At 42.5% G+C, this 14,476-nt stretch overlaps 2 protein-coding genes across 2 annotated transcripts; one reads left to right on the forward strand and one right to left on the reverse strand.

The window, feature by feature from the left end:
- The first annotated feature begins 295 nt into the window (after nt 1–295).
- Nucleotides 296–2,956, forward strand: gpr27 (G protein-coupled receptor 27). The gene has a single exon (XM_086168110.1). The coding sequence runs from the start codon at nt 949–951 to the stop codon at nt 2,062–2,064; it is 1,116 nt and encodes a 371-aa protein (XP_086024236.1). The 5' UTR covers nt 296–948; the 3' UTR covers nt 2,065–2,956.
- Nucleotides 2,957–10,717: 7,761 nt separating this feature from the next.
- On the reverse strand, nt 10,718–12,750 carry prok2 (prokineticin 2). The gene is made up of 3 exons (XM_086168169.1): nt 12,622–12,750; nt 11,077–11,202; nt 10,718–10,843 (listed from the first exon to the last, which is right to left on the reverse strand). The coding sequence occupies exons 1-3, from the start codon at nt 12,688–12,690 to the stop codon at nt 10,718–10,720; spliced, it is 321 nt and encodes a 106-aa protein (XP_086024295.1). The 5' UTR covers nt 12,691–12,750.
- Nucleotides 12,751–14,476: the final 1,726 nt, after the last annotated feature.

Genomic DNA, 14,476 nt, shown 5'->3' on the forward strand with positions numbered 1-14,476 from the left:
AGACAGACAGACAGACAGACAGACAGACAGACAGATAGATAGATAGATAGATAGATAGATAGATAGATAGATAGATAGATAGATAGATAGATAGATAGATAGATAGATAGATAGATAGATAGATAGATAGATAGATAGATAGATAGGAATCGGTCCTACGTGACACGTTTGCAGATCGGTGTCACGTCATCTTTCAGCCGACACATTTCAGAGTATTAAAACCCTGACGGCGTTTGCGTGATTTAGGTAAACGCACGCTTCCGCTATGATTGTCCTCGTTTTCTATTCATTCCCCGGTAACCCGCACGCCTGACGATGCGTTGTCTTTTCAGACACGCGGCGGCCGCAGGGGGAGCCCCTCCTTCATGAATGTTAACGAGGCGACTGCGTGGGTGGGGGAGCGCGTGTTGGATGAGGTAGGCGGGCGGGGTGGAGGGTTCGTGGACCCCCGCAAATGTGCGTCGCATAACGGACGCAGCCGCGTACGATCGGACTTCCTCCCAACCGCGGCTCGCCCACCCCCACCCGACTCCCTCTTTCTCGCGTGTGGGGGGGGGGAGAAAAAAAACCGCTTCGAGACTCCCGTGGACCGGACGCGCGGGGAGGTGTCGAGGTGTTCGACCGACATGCGTGTCCCGCACCGCCCGCCGGAGCGCGCGTCGTCGTCGTCGTCGTCGTGTTGCGGCTCCCGGGATGGCGCGCAAGTCCTCGCCTCTCCGCTGAACGCGCGCCGGGACGACGCCACGCATCCACGGCCACGCGTGAGATGAAGGACAAGAAGAAGAAGAGGAGGAAGAAGAAACACTGAGAGCATCTCTCCGTGTCGCTCGGCCGACGGCGGCCACGGATGGCGAGAAGAATCTGAGTGGAATTCTATTTCCTTTTTTTTTTTTATTTTCCCCACCCGCACAAGCCACAGTCGCCGCGCGGAGGCCCACGGACGCGTCGATGGCGAACGCCAGCGAGTTCGGGGACGGCGGCCCGTCCTTCCACAGCTACGCGTCCGCGGGCCCGGCCGTCAAACTGGCGTCTCTGGCCGTCATCACGGCCGTGAGTCTGCTGGGAAACGCGTCGCTGTCGCTTCTGCTGCTAAAGGACAGCTCCCTGCGCAAGGCGCCCTACTTCTTCCTCCTGGATCTGAGCCTGGCGGACGCGCTGCGCTCCGCCGTGTGCTTCCCCTTCGTCATGGCCTCCGTGGGCAGCGGCTCGCCGCGGCCGTCCGGCGCGCTCGCCTGCAAGCTGGTCGCTTTCGTGTCGGTGCTTTTCTGCTTCCACGTCGCCTTCCTGCTTTTCTGCGTCAGCGTCACCCGCTACATGGCCATCGCGCACCACCGTTTCTACTCCAAGCGGATGAACGTGTGTACGTGCGTGGCCGTGATCTGCATGGTGTGGACCCTCTCGCTGGCTATGGCGTTCCCGCCGGTGTTCGACGTGGGCACGTATAAGTTCATCCACGAAGAGGAGCAGTGCATCTTCGAGCACCGCTACGTGAAGGCGAACGACACGCTGGGCTTCATGCTGATGCTGGCCGTCATCGTGGGCACCACGCACGTCGTGTACATCAAGATGCTGTGCTTCGTGTACGATCACCGCAAGATGAAACCGGCCCAGCTGGTCCCGGCCATCAGCCAGAACTGGACCTTCCACGGCCCCGGCGCCACCGGCCAGGCCGCCGCCAACTGGATCGCCGGCTTCGGCCGCGGCCCCACGCCGCCCACGCTGGTGGGCATCCGGCAGGCGTCGCACCCGGGCAACAGGCGTCTGCTGGTGCTGGACGAGTTCAAGATGGAGAAACGCATCGGCAAGATGTTCTACATGATCACGCTGAGCTTTCTCGTCCTCTGGGCTCCGTACATAAGCGCCTGCTACCTGCGGATATTCGTGCGTGGGGCCGCGGTCCCGCAGCTTTATCTGACCGCCGCGGTGTGGATGAGCTTCGCCCAGGCCGGAGCGAACCCCATCATCAGCTTCCTGTTCAACAAGGAGCTCCGGATGCGCCTCAAAGCCTGTTTCCCCTGCTGTCTGGGCACGCAGACCCCCATGGAGCCCTACTGTGTCATCTGACACCCCACGCAAAAACACGTCACATTCTTCCACCAGAATGTAGGTTCCTGGACTGCTGGCACCTCCAAGCAGGCAGAGCTGAACCCACCTTAACTTCTTCTTCTTCTTCCCAATTCTTTCACTGCTTAAAGAGCTGTAAGGAGGTCAAAGGATACAGAAAAGTGATCCTGTCATTCATGATCCACGTGACAGCCAGACTCTTTCCTTGAGCATCCATCACCATGGTTACGCCACCTGTCACATCTGCATGTTTCTTGAAGGTTACATTTAGGATCGAGAGAGGCGTCTCGTTTTTATTTTATTTGTATCTTAACCTCTCGGTAATCGATGTTATGCTTTTTTTTCTCCCCTCTTCCTCGGCTGTTTTGTTTGTATATTTTGAAATAATGTTAAAAAAGTATCGGGTCATCTGAGAGACACGTCGGCTTAACTAAGGAGGCGCAAACGAGGATCTCCGTTTATTATTGAGCCACATCTGTAAATATTCGAAAGCTTCTCATCCCATTTTTTTTCTTCTGCTTTTAAAAAAAAAGATATATTGTATATTTCATAATCTATTAGAAAAGAGAAAAAAAAAAAACAAGCTGTGTGTTTGTTGAGCCGGCATCTCAAACGCTGAAAGTATTTTGCAAGATTTGTATTCTTCATTGTTCCGTTGTGAAGACGTTCCCGGCAGGATGTACAGCTAACCCTCTTTTTTCTACACCTACGGACCCGGAGGCTTCAAGCTCAGCAACATTTTGGTGCTATATGGAAAACGATGTTTGCATTTCTTTGTATTTTTTAGCAAATAAATAAGAAACTGACGACGAGTCATCTGTGCTCCGGCACCTGTATTATAAGATCCTCCAGATGCACTTCATTAAATTTATTTTTCCTATATCACATTATTTTTGGCATTTAACTTGTGCTTAGATTCACAGTTGAGTTTCAGATTTGTTTCTTGAATTATATATTATTTTTGAATGCCTGGTATTATACACACATTGGCTATTTATTTATCTATAGTTTGGGTTCTCGTATTCTAACCGATCCAATGTAAGGAAATGCATGTCGATATACATTTTTCCAGTCTAGCGGATTTAAGGCTCTGAATCCTCAGGTGTTGTAACTGGAGAGCACATTACTTTGCTATACTATTATGTGTGGAGAAAAATAAGGAGTTTGAATGTAATCATTTGAGCATTTACATTTTTAGCTCAGTAATTAATGGAAAACCCGTGACACAGTATGGCTTTGAAGGTAATTCACTTCGAACTGCATTCCTGGCTTCTTTTGGTTTCTTTACTCTTCAAATTCAGCTCTCGCAGGTCCGCATCACTTCTTGAATATGAATTTCAGTTTACTGAGTCACGCGTCTGGTTGCCAAGGAACAGCAAGATTTCCATCACGTCTTCCTCGCTGCGGCTATCAGATTTTACAATCAACACTGGGGCTCGGTGGATTGCGCACACACACACACACACAATCGCACACACACAAATACATCAAAACTGACTGCACTCATGAACACAGCTTGTGTTTAACGTATCGGCGCCTTCATCTTGAGATTGTTCTGTTTTGCACCTGAATCGTTCATTTTGAATTCATCTCCTTATGCACGGCAAAAAAAAAAACACATGTGCAAGTTTAATCTGCTCATATGCTTCGGCATCGTCTTCCTCTTTAACGTGCGCGCACAAGCAGCGGATATTGTAAGCAAGTAAGCAAGTAACGACAGTAAAAACCTACAATATATCCATTTAAAAAGAGGAAGTAGTCATGTCTGTGACCTCGTAGGTCCGATGTGGCTCCGTCCCGCCGCTATAGACCAGTGTTCTGCTAAATTATCAGCTTTTAACAAACCCAACAGGAAGTCAGCATATTTCCACCTTTCCTGCATTTAAAATAATAACTTACACAAGTGAAAAGTGGCAAAAGACGGTCGTGATGGCTGGAAAATATGAATCTGCGTTCCCGCGGAAACATTCTGGATTATGTGTTTGCACAGCGACGTGAAAATTGGGAAATGAATTCTAATGATTTCTCTTTGGGTATCACTGGTAGTGATGGGAATAAATGTGTCCGCCTTCATATCAGGAAACTTCATTAGCGGATAACAGACTTTTATTAAACCAAAAGTATGAAAACTATGAAAAAAAAGGGGCGGAAGAGGCAAAAATGAAGTCGGTATTAATGCCACGCTTCTTTGACAAGTGGAGAATAACAGCGTTGAGCGAACTCCTTTTATTTTGAAAGTCTGATACCGAACCCAGAATTTGCTTTCAATAGAAATGTTGTTTCCTGTCAAGTTGATTATAGCCACTGGAAATGGGTGTAAGCGCGTGTGTCATGTCACATCACTGTTCAGCGAACAACGCAACAACAACAACAACAACAACAACAACAACAGCTGCCTGATTTAAAACCATTTTATTTTTAAGGTACATAGAGCTAAATCGATGATTAAACAGCGGGATCTCTGTTTTCCACTAGTTTGTAATCATACTTGCCGAAAGCCTCTCCCTGAGGAGTCAGCAGCGAGCGCATTTAGTTAATTGCCATTTATTGACACCGGCCTTAATTAAAAAATATACGTACTAAAAAACACAGCGGCCTTTAAAAGCCGACCGCTTCTATCGGCTTAATCACTTTGACAGAGTGGGGTTTGTCCAAGGTGTGTGTGGCCGATATTTCTCGGCGTAATCGACGCAGCTACAGGATCTTCCCCATCCGCACGTGATCTCGTGCGACGCGAATGCAGGATGGGGGTATTTTTGGTCCGCCGCGTTGTCTTCGGGGCGAGCGTGCCGGCTGGGCTTTTACCGCTGGCTCCATTTTTATGTGTATTCTCACTGCTTTGTTACAAATACTGACCCCTTTCCTCCGCCGCGTTTCCCAGATGCATCATTTTCTGATGACGTGATACTCAATCAGGATATCATACGTTCCGTCGCGCTAACATTCTAGGAATGTTCCTACGGTTCATAATTTTTTTTTTTTTTTTTTTTTTTTACAAGGGAATGAACTGTTTAACTTTCTCCAGTTGTCAGGTTTTTTTAGCATTATGCGAGGCAATTTCCTCATCTCAGAACACGTCATTGAGAAACCAGGCCATTGAACGCGCTCCTGTCTGGAACTACGGAAGGCCGGTATTAATTTCTAGAGCATAAGATTGATGGCAGTCATTGCTTCACACAATGGACAAATCTAATTATAGCTTTTGGCTTTAAACAAATGCTATTCGTCTTCGGCAGACAGTGATTAATTCCGTCGCTGTCTCTCTGCCGGTGCACGAAAGATGTACACCAGCTGCCAGGGGGTGAATGCAGGAAGGGGGCAGTTCCCCTGATCTTTGAATGCAGCTGAGGCGTTTAGCTTTTTATTTTTTACCGAACAGTCAGAAAATGAGCTCTTTTGCCTTCTGCTTGATGGTAATTAAGCAGGGGAAATGCCACCACCATTTTTGGTTATGACTGTATAATACGACTATAAGCTAACTCCAGTGTTACAGAACATGTGTTCTTCCACATGTTTCCCCAGAGGGCAGCTGGAAGCTCTAGAATTTTCAACTTGCAAGCTGTCAGAAGCAATTTGCCGTTGATGTAAAGATTATTATCTTGCTTCTTAGATCTTGTATTAAATGCTTCCACATGCGTTTTAATTCTATAAATAACTATAATCGAGTATAGTTCAAATAATCATTGGTCGACGAATGGTTTTTTTTCCTAACGGAGACAGTATATGGTTGCCCTTCCTGAAATAGTTATATTTTTTCAAATGTTTCATTTGTAGAAACAGATCCTGAAAGCACAAGGGAACCACGGTAAGTAAAGGTACTGCAGAACAACATGCCAATTTACTATAAATATACTGAGGAATAGTCGCCAACAGCAAGTGAGAACCGAGCCCAATTAACTGCATATAAATAGCGCAGGATCATTTGTCTCAGGTTAACACTTATATTTACAGATGTTAGCTGGTGCACATTTTACCATGGAGATGACCCATTTCAACTTACACATAAAGAAAAGAGCAGAAGGTTTTTGAGCTATTCATTCAGATATATTGAGGCAGTTTGAAAAGGATTACATTTTATTTCCTCTCAAAGTTATATCTTAAAAAACCCTTTTCACATGGATGTCAGTAGAAGATTTTGTAATGCTGCTGCATCAAAAAATGTGCATGTAATTTCGCCACATAACTACCATGCAAACCAGGGTTTGCTGAAAAGGAAAAGCACTTCTAGCTTTATATCTGGGATTACGATGGGGGACACAGAGCGCTAATAGTATCAAGACAACAATAATCGACCAAGCCTACGTAAACATTGTGTGAATTCTTGTCGAAACCTTGTTGTTGTGGCAACTGGACTTGAATTTCAGAGCTGACGAAGCCTCTCGAATGAGGGGTGAAACGTCTTCAAGTGAAGAAATTCAAGTCCAGTTGCCACAACAAGAAGATTTCGACAAGAATTCACCATGAACTGGATGACTGAGAACCTCCACAGAATATTGGCAGTAACATCCCTCATCAGCTGTACAATTTCAAAACATATTCTCATTGGCTTGGGGGGTTATTGGGTGGGAGTTTCAGGGTCTGTTTTGGGGATTTATTAACATTTACAATGCAAGGTTCTTTCTGCGCTTTTTGGACCGGTACTGGAAGTTATTAGTCCAGGATTCATTTGCTTAAATGCAACTTTCTGCAGAAATCTCAATCCTTCCGGAGAGTGGCTTCTCGGGAAGTCGGAGAAACTACTAGACACTGCCTCGTGAAACTGGGACCCTTGCCCTTTACACTTTCTCTGAAATGACATCGCTCGTCATTATTTACCACCAATAAAATGCAATCATAGAAAATTGTTTTTATTAACAATATTAATGAATAGGATGACTTATTCCATTAAATTCATGATGGTCTTGAACTGACTGGCTCCTCCTATAACCTCTGAGACAGATAATTGAGCCTGTCAATGTGACGAACAACTTCTGATACTATTTGAAACACAGTGCCAGAAATCAGAACTTGTCTTCTATCCTTATTTTCCTTGCTGCTGTTAACTGTAAATTTCCCAACTGTGGAACAAATAAAGGACTTATCAGATGTGATTCTATCTTATCTTATCTCTAACCGAATTCTTGATGTTATAAATGGTAAATCTGTCAACATTCACCTCAGAGTTCCCCTTAGAACATTGACTTCTCGAGTGAGTCAAAGTTCCCTTGGCAATACATCTCTGATGAATGAAAACCTTATGGGAGAAGTTGGAAAAAATGGATCATATATAAATAAATATATAATATATAGAATATGTAATACGTACATATAATATATTGCAAAAATGTATAGCAAAAGTGTCCACAGAGAGATTGACAGTAATTGTAGAAAATAAAGGAAACTCTTGGGTGCATTTCTCTCTCGAATCAATATACCGTTAAAATCACAACCATCTTGAAAATTTAATTCAGGCAGGCTTTTGCAAGTTTTTGTAAAAACATAATTCTGTTAAACACAGCAATTCAATTCCCCATCTTGAAAATGATTTTTTTTTTTTTTTTTTAATTTGACACAGATAAAATAAACAAGCTCCTTTTGAGTTCTCACAAGTCCAAAGAACAAGACTCGCCTTCGACAGCTCTTTTCCCGGAGATCAAGCGAGCCCGCAAATTCTTCATAATTTAATTTTTCCGTTGCAGTATCTGTAAAAATCACACTCACAATTGTGAAATAAATGGCATTCACTTATAGCATGCTTTAACACATTACAGTTGCAAAACACTTTACACTAGATAGCATTCACACATTCACGCACACACATTCACGGAGGCAGAACTGCCGTGCAAAATGTGCGAAACGTCGTGTCGAAAGCGACTCCAACTCGATAACAATGTAAGATTTCTCCACATCTACCAAATGATAGACCCTCACTGTCCCTACAAACCCAGACAGCTTTCATCCAATGACTGCCAAGTGAGGCTCCATGAAAAGTGAAGCGTTTTCAAAGCTGAAATGAGGATAAAATAGTTACTTTTATTAAAGGGGAAAAAAAATTCAAAGAGAGTAAGCCTTTCTTACAAACTGCAGAGATGAAAAGTCTCACTCTAATTTTAGATTCTTATTTCAGTTGTATTCTTCAAATTAGGAAGGTGACCCAGACAGTGCTCTACCCACGAGAAAATGTACGATTGCTGCCGTCGTCTCCCAGAAAAGAATACTGAGAAATTCTTATTTTCTTTTGTTTACGAGTCTGTGCTCCTGCGGCCTTGTTTACTCGCCTACCGGAGAAACCCAATGCCATCCATGTTGCTCCAGAGTATTTAACTAACTCCAATACGAAGAAAGATGGCTGAGCTGTCCTGGTCAACCAGTCTTTTTTCAACTATCTTGTAATGGGCAATAATAAAATATTAATGCTCCAGTTCTGGCCAAAAAAAAAAAAAAGCAATAACTTTGACAGAGGAAACCTCAGATGGACGGCCGTTTGCCACGACCATTTGTTTTGAGTTCAAGAGAATGGGGAGGAGGAGAGAAAACAAAGCATAATGCAATTTACAGACACACACACACACACACACATACACACACATAATAACGATCGTTACGATCAGAATGGTAGTAAACCTCTGCAAACGCAACTAGCAATCATCATAATCTGACTGCCCTGCCACGGCTTTCTCAAACAATCACTTGTCTGCCATCAACAATAATAACAATGTCATTAAAGGTCACAAATGATCCAAGTAATCAATGAATCTCTACAAAGTCTTCTCCAACACTGATATTTTACATATCATTTTATTTAAAAGAAAATAGATGTTGGTCACACATGACACGAAACAGCTGCAGCAAAGGAAGGAAGTCAATGGAAAATAATATGAGGCCTGGTCTTGAGTTTGTTTATTAAACAGTAAAACACGAATGCCCTTTACGATATATTGTATTAGGTTGAGTTTGTGTAAAGATGTCAGAACCACGTGGGATGAGTTACATTCAAATTTTTAACACTGCTTTTATTCTATTCAGACCGGCATTAGCAAAATTGGAATCGCTGTGAATGACGTGACAGGAACAAAGAAGGAAATAAAATTAGCCAGGGCTCAGATAGGCATGAATCTTTTGGGGGAAAAAAAAAAAAAAACAGGATTGCGTATTATATTTGTGTGACGGAGGGATTCTGCACGGAGGCACAAGGGCAAAATAAAGTTTTAGTGTTGGGTTGACAGGTTTGTGGTTAAACTGCATGGATTCCACCTCTTCTGTTGTCTCAAGAAATATGAGCATTAACCTGCCTTGGGGAGCAGATTAATTTAGATAATATATTCTTCACTAGAGGAAGGTTTCAATAAAATCCATATGATAATCGAATACAGAACCAGCTACAAAAACTGCTTAGCAGGTCAGGAACATTTAATGGACTGGCAGGTCGTTATCATATTTTGCTGTACTCTGTTATTGGTGTTTTAATTTAGTAATTTAGTAATAGCTCATACTGTTCACCCTTGATTTAATTTACTTAAGTAGCTGAGGGCACACGCAGTCTAAGTGATGTTTTGGTAATTCTCCCGATGGAAGGGTATAGAATTACATCTGCCTCTTTGCCTGATCTCTGGGTTGAGGTGGATTTTCCAATAAGCTCTGCCTTCTGTCTATAAATGACAGTTTGTCCATTCAATATGAAATATATTCTGTCCACTATTAGTGCAAATGTAACGTGACCCCGCAATAAGCGGCAGGGAGTAGGAATAGCATTGTTGATTATTATCATCCTCATATTATTAATTATCATTATTGGCTCCACACCGCAGACCAAGACCATACAGTTAACGGCAGTGGTCCCCAAACTACGGTCCGGGGGCCGGATACGGCCCGCCGCCACATTTTGCCTGGACCCTGAACAATACCAGAGATGCATTATGATTTTATTTTTTAATAATTCTGGCCACGTAATCATGACTTGTACATGCATAGAACGTAACATTCTATTCCAGCCTTCTGCAGTCTGTGCCTCATCTGAAACCCCTCCCTCAAAAGAAAAAAAAAATCCTGGACACACCGCTGTCAAATAACACGGAATAATGGTGAAAAGATTAGGCAAGAGAAAAATAGATTCAGAATGCAGGGTATTGAACCTGCTAGGTGTTTTTAACTTGGTAGGTGTTGGCATCAGTTCGGTTTCATAACCTGCTTGGTTTCTGGTTTTCACAGTAAATTTGATAAGAGAGAGCTGCAAACAGTTGTGTCTACAAGAAAGTTAATGTTCCTTTATCTGTGAAAAACTTGAAAAGGGTTATTTGGTTATTATTTATTTCATAAATAGTGTTATTTATTTCATTGATAATATTATTATTTATTTTCTGATTTTTTTTTTCCTGTCAAGATCCAAGAAAGGGTTAATTTTTGTTTAAATAAATGTTTACATTTAGACATCTCTGCGATCGTCACACTTTTTGTTACAAACGGCCCCCCCACCCCCACCCCCGTCAGAGAAGGGAAAAGTTATTCTTCCCTCGCGGGAAAAAGTTTGAGGACCACTGGTTTACAGTCTTTGTTACAAAAACTCCACAACGCAGTGTCAAATTCATCTCTTTATTTAAAGTAAATAAATAAAACGAACAAACAATCAGGGTTTTAAATACGGCTAAAGTAGTCAGAGTGCAGTATGTGATGGTCCTCAGAGGTAATATTCTGTATACTGGTAGAGTGGGAGACATTTAGACCCCCCATCCTCTACAGCGATGCAGGACAGGTTGGGTAAACAGGGGCAGGTGTGGTGGAGTCTTTTTCCCAAGAAAGGAACCTGGAAGAAAAGGAAAGCCCTATTTGAAAGAGGCACAGGGAAAACGCATTATCGCTTTTTCAAAAGGGTTAACAAAGATAATCCTCACACAAAGGCAATCTTAAAGCTAATTCAATTTTAGAATTAGAATTTCTTGCATATAGACAAAACAAAAAAAAAAAAATCTTCATCTCCCCTGACAGTTTCGGGACACTTTGTGCATGAAACTAAACATGTTCCTGAGATGTTCTCACTTTGTGGCTCAGGGGGTGACAGTCATCTCCTTCCTGTCCCATCGGCGTGCACATGCGAAGACTGGGAATCCACAAACTCACTGCACAACACATCCCTCCTCCACACTGCAGGTCTTTTTCACAGGCCTAAGTGAACAAACACACACATACACATCATGGATATTTTTTGAACTTAAACCATTATGATTTATGATAACACTGCAAAAATACACTGCTCAAAAAAATAAAGGGAACACTTGAACAACACAATGTAACTAGTCAATCACACTTCTGTGAAATCATAGTGTCCACTCAGGAAGCAACACAGATTCATTTTGACTTGTTTTAAGGACATTACATCAAAGTTGGATCAGCCTGGAGTTTGTTTTTACACTTTAATTTTGAGTGTGATTCTTATCCAGACCTCCATGGGTTGATCCAATTGATTTCCATTGATCATTTTTGTGGGATTTTGTTGTCAGCACATTCAACTGTGTAAAGAGCAAAGTATTTCATAAGAATATTTCATTCATTTAGATCTAGGATGTGTTTTTTAAGTGTTCCCTTTATTTTTTTGAGCAGTGTATATAAACGGTTGTTATCTCTCCGTAAAACATGTCTAAATTTGTCCAATCATCAATGCAAGCAGTTGCGGCAGAGATAATATGTGCAATTATCTCCAATTAATGTATTTATACAGAGAATAGGGTGACCCCTGAAGGGAAAAGCCGAATGGAGAAGAAGATCTCCCATTAATGTATATGCATCTAAAGCTGTTCGTCGCGCAAATCATTATTTACAGCGGTGAGACGTGCGCAATTTATTGTTGGGGACGGCTGAAAAATATGCGACCAGCTGCAGCAAAGTACACTCATGGTAGTGCTAATGTGATGTTGAGTGCATAAGGGTGAGTGATGGCTCTCACTTTCGATGACATGAGGGGAGGAGAATGAAGACAGGCTGAATGATTTCATGTGACAGTCATGGATGAAATTCACTTTCTGCGTTATGGCTGCCTGCCTCACTCTCCATCCACATCAGCAACAGTGTGAGAGGCTGCTTTTGACAGGAGCCGCTGTTTCATCAGTAGGTTATTGCAACTATCTATGGCCGGGGTTTTGTTGTAAGAAAAGAGGTATAAGCTATTACATTTTACAACCCGTCATTCTATTTCTTTTTAATCTGGTGTGATTCTCTTGGAAAGAAATTGATAGAAGTATCTTACATGTTTCTGAACCATTCTTAAAACCAACAAAAAAGTATATTTACAATATAGTTTATACAAACAATACGCTCTATTGGCATTAATAGAGCAGGATAAATCAACACTGAACCTGAAAACCATACAAATATCATACAAACTTTAGTATTTTTTGTCCTGACTGTATTTTTTTTTAATATAGTCAAATAAAGAGTTAAATAAATCATCTTTAAAAGTTTTTACAAAAAAAAAAAAAAGGGGGGGGGGGTTTTTAAGAATTGAATTATGCATCCAACAATTATAAAAGTGTTACTGACAAAATCTCTGCTGACTTTGGAAGTTAACACACGTTTTCCTTCACTTACCCCCGTGATGACGGCCGAGGACCCGTGGGACACCAACAACATGGAAAAGAGGAGCATGAAGGACCTCATGATGAAGAGCTGTATAAGAGCTCCGGAGTCCTTCTGGGTCAGAAGTAAAGATGCAGCCACTGTCAGATCTCGCTGTAAAGACATGCGTGACGAACTGAGGAGACAAGTAGCCTCCGAACTCATGTGTTGAGGGCTGGCAGAGGTTTATAACTCCAGCCCACAATTCAGAAACTGTGTGACTCACTCCAAAGTTGCCATTTATGGACGAGAAGAAAGAGAGAAAAAAAAAAATGCCGTTGGTCTGTTCTTATTGAAGCTTGCAGTCAGGTATACTAAAGCTAATTGGGATGAGTGCAGATGCATTGACAGTCATTTCCTTTATTATCATGTTATCTTTTTTTTTTCCTCCACCACACACCTTTTCACAGTCCAAGGTCACAGTTTACAATGTATCCTTTCAAGCTCACTCTCAGTCAGTATCACCAAAGAAGGCTTTATTTTAAGGATGATTTCAGAGGCCTCTTGATTCACTCACAAATGGTTCAGTCAGACAGATATCAGATTTAATATTGGTGATTCACAACAATATTCTCATGTATCCAATTTAGATATATACAATCCGTTAACCTGTGCAAACCAATCATTTGATAGCAAAGTGCAGAACTGTTCAAAGAGAAAAATACACGCAGTTTATGCAAGATCACTTTCATAGAACTACAAAGATACGAATTTTAAACTTTTTCTACGGGTACCCCAGAAATTGACCTTGGACTGACTCCTAGTAAAGGGCAGCAACTCCAAGTTTCAGTTAATTCTTGAGCTCCTCCTAGTCTGTTGAAGTGTTGCAGAGCAAGACACTGGACCCTTTACCGCTCCCTTCCGCTAAAGCAGCTGCCCACTGCCCATAGAAATGGAGAGAGTACTTTCCTGCAAGGCAGCGATCGAGTATTTTTGAAGGAAAAAGAAAAAAATGAATTATAAAAAAGCGATAGGAGCGAGATGATTGGAGATGGTGACGAATCTGGTTCGGTTGGAACAACCTGGAGCTAAACCAGCACAACACTGAAGAGATTTCAGTGGATACTCACGACCCCGCACCCCATCTACATACTAAAAAGCACCGTGGCTAGTGCAGAAACATGCGGTTTTCTTGGATCCACCATCTACCGGAGCTTAAGTGGTCACCCAACACAAACACTGTAATTAAAAAGGCCCAATACAGGTTACACCCTCTCGGAAGTTCCACCTGCGTCTGTAGGTGATGATCAAATTCAGCCATCGCCTCTGTAATCGCCTGGTTTGGTTCAGCTACCAAACACGACGAAAATAGATTGGAACAGACAATCAGGGCGGCAGAAAAAAATCATAGGTGCCAAACTGTCCTCTATTCAGGACTTCCAGAGTCAGGATCCGGGTATCCATCACAACCCTGACACAACTTGTTCCCTCTCCTCCCCCCTAGTCAGAGGTACAGATCACTGTTTGTCATCACTACCAGACACAGGAGCTGCCGCGCCAGCCGTCACGCTGCTTAGCACAGAAATCCCTACAGCACCTTACAAACCATGTCATGCGCTAAAAAGTTACATCTTTACCCGATCTATGTTTTGTTTATAATTTTTTAAACTAATTACCTCATTTTTGCACTACCTCACTTGCGGCATTACTCATATGGTTGATCACCTAGTTACAGACTTGGCGCACTTCACTTTGTTTTTTGTATTGTTAACAATGTTCGTGTTCACTTATTGTTTACCTCCATGACCATGAGTTGTAACTGTACACCGCAGCCAAATCCCTTGTATGTGTGACTATAATTGATTCATAAAGCTGATTCTAATAATCA

This window comes from Fistularia commersonii, chromosome 21 (assembly GCF_037954325.1).
Source record: "Fistularia commersonii isolate RoL2024-O1a breed Wild chromosome 21, RoL_Fcom_v1.0, whole genome shotgun sequence".
Taxonomy (NCBI): domain Eukaryota; kingdom Metazoa; phylum Chordata; class Actinopteri; order Syngnathiformes; family Fistulariidae; genus Fistularia; species Fistularia commersonii.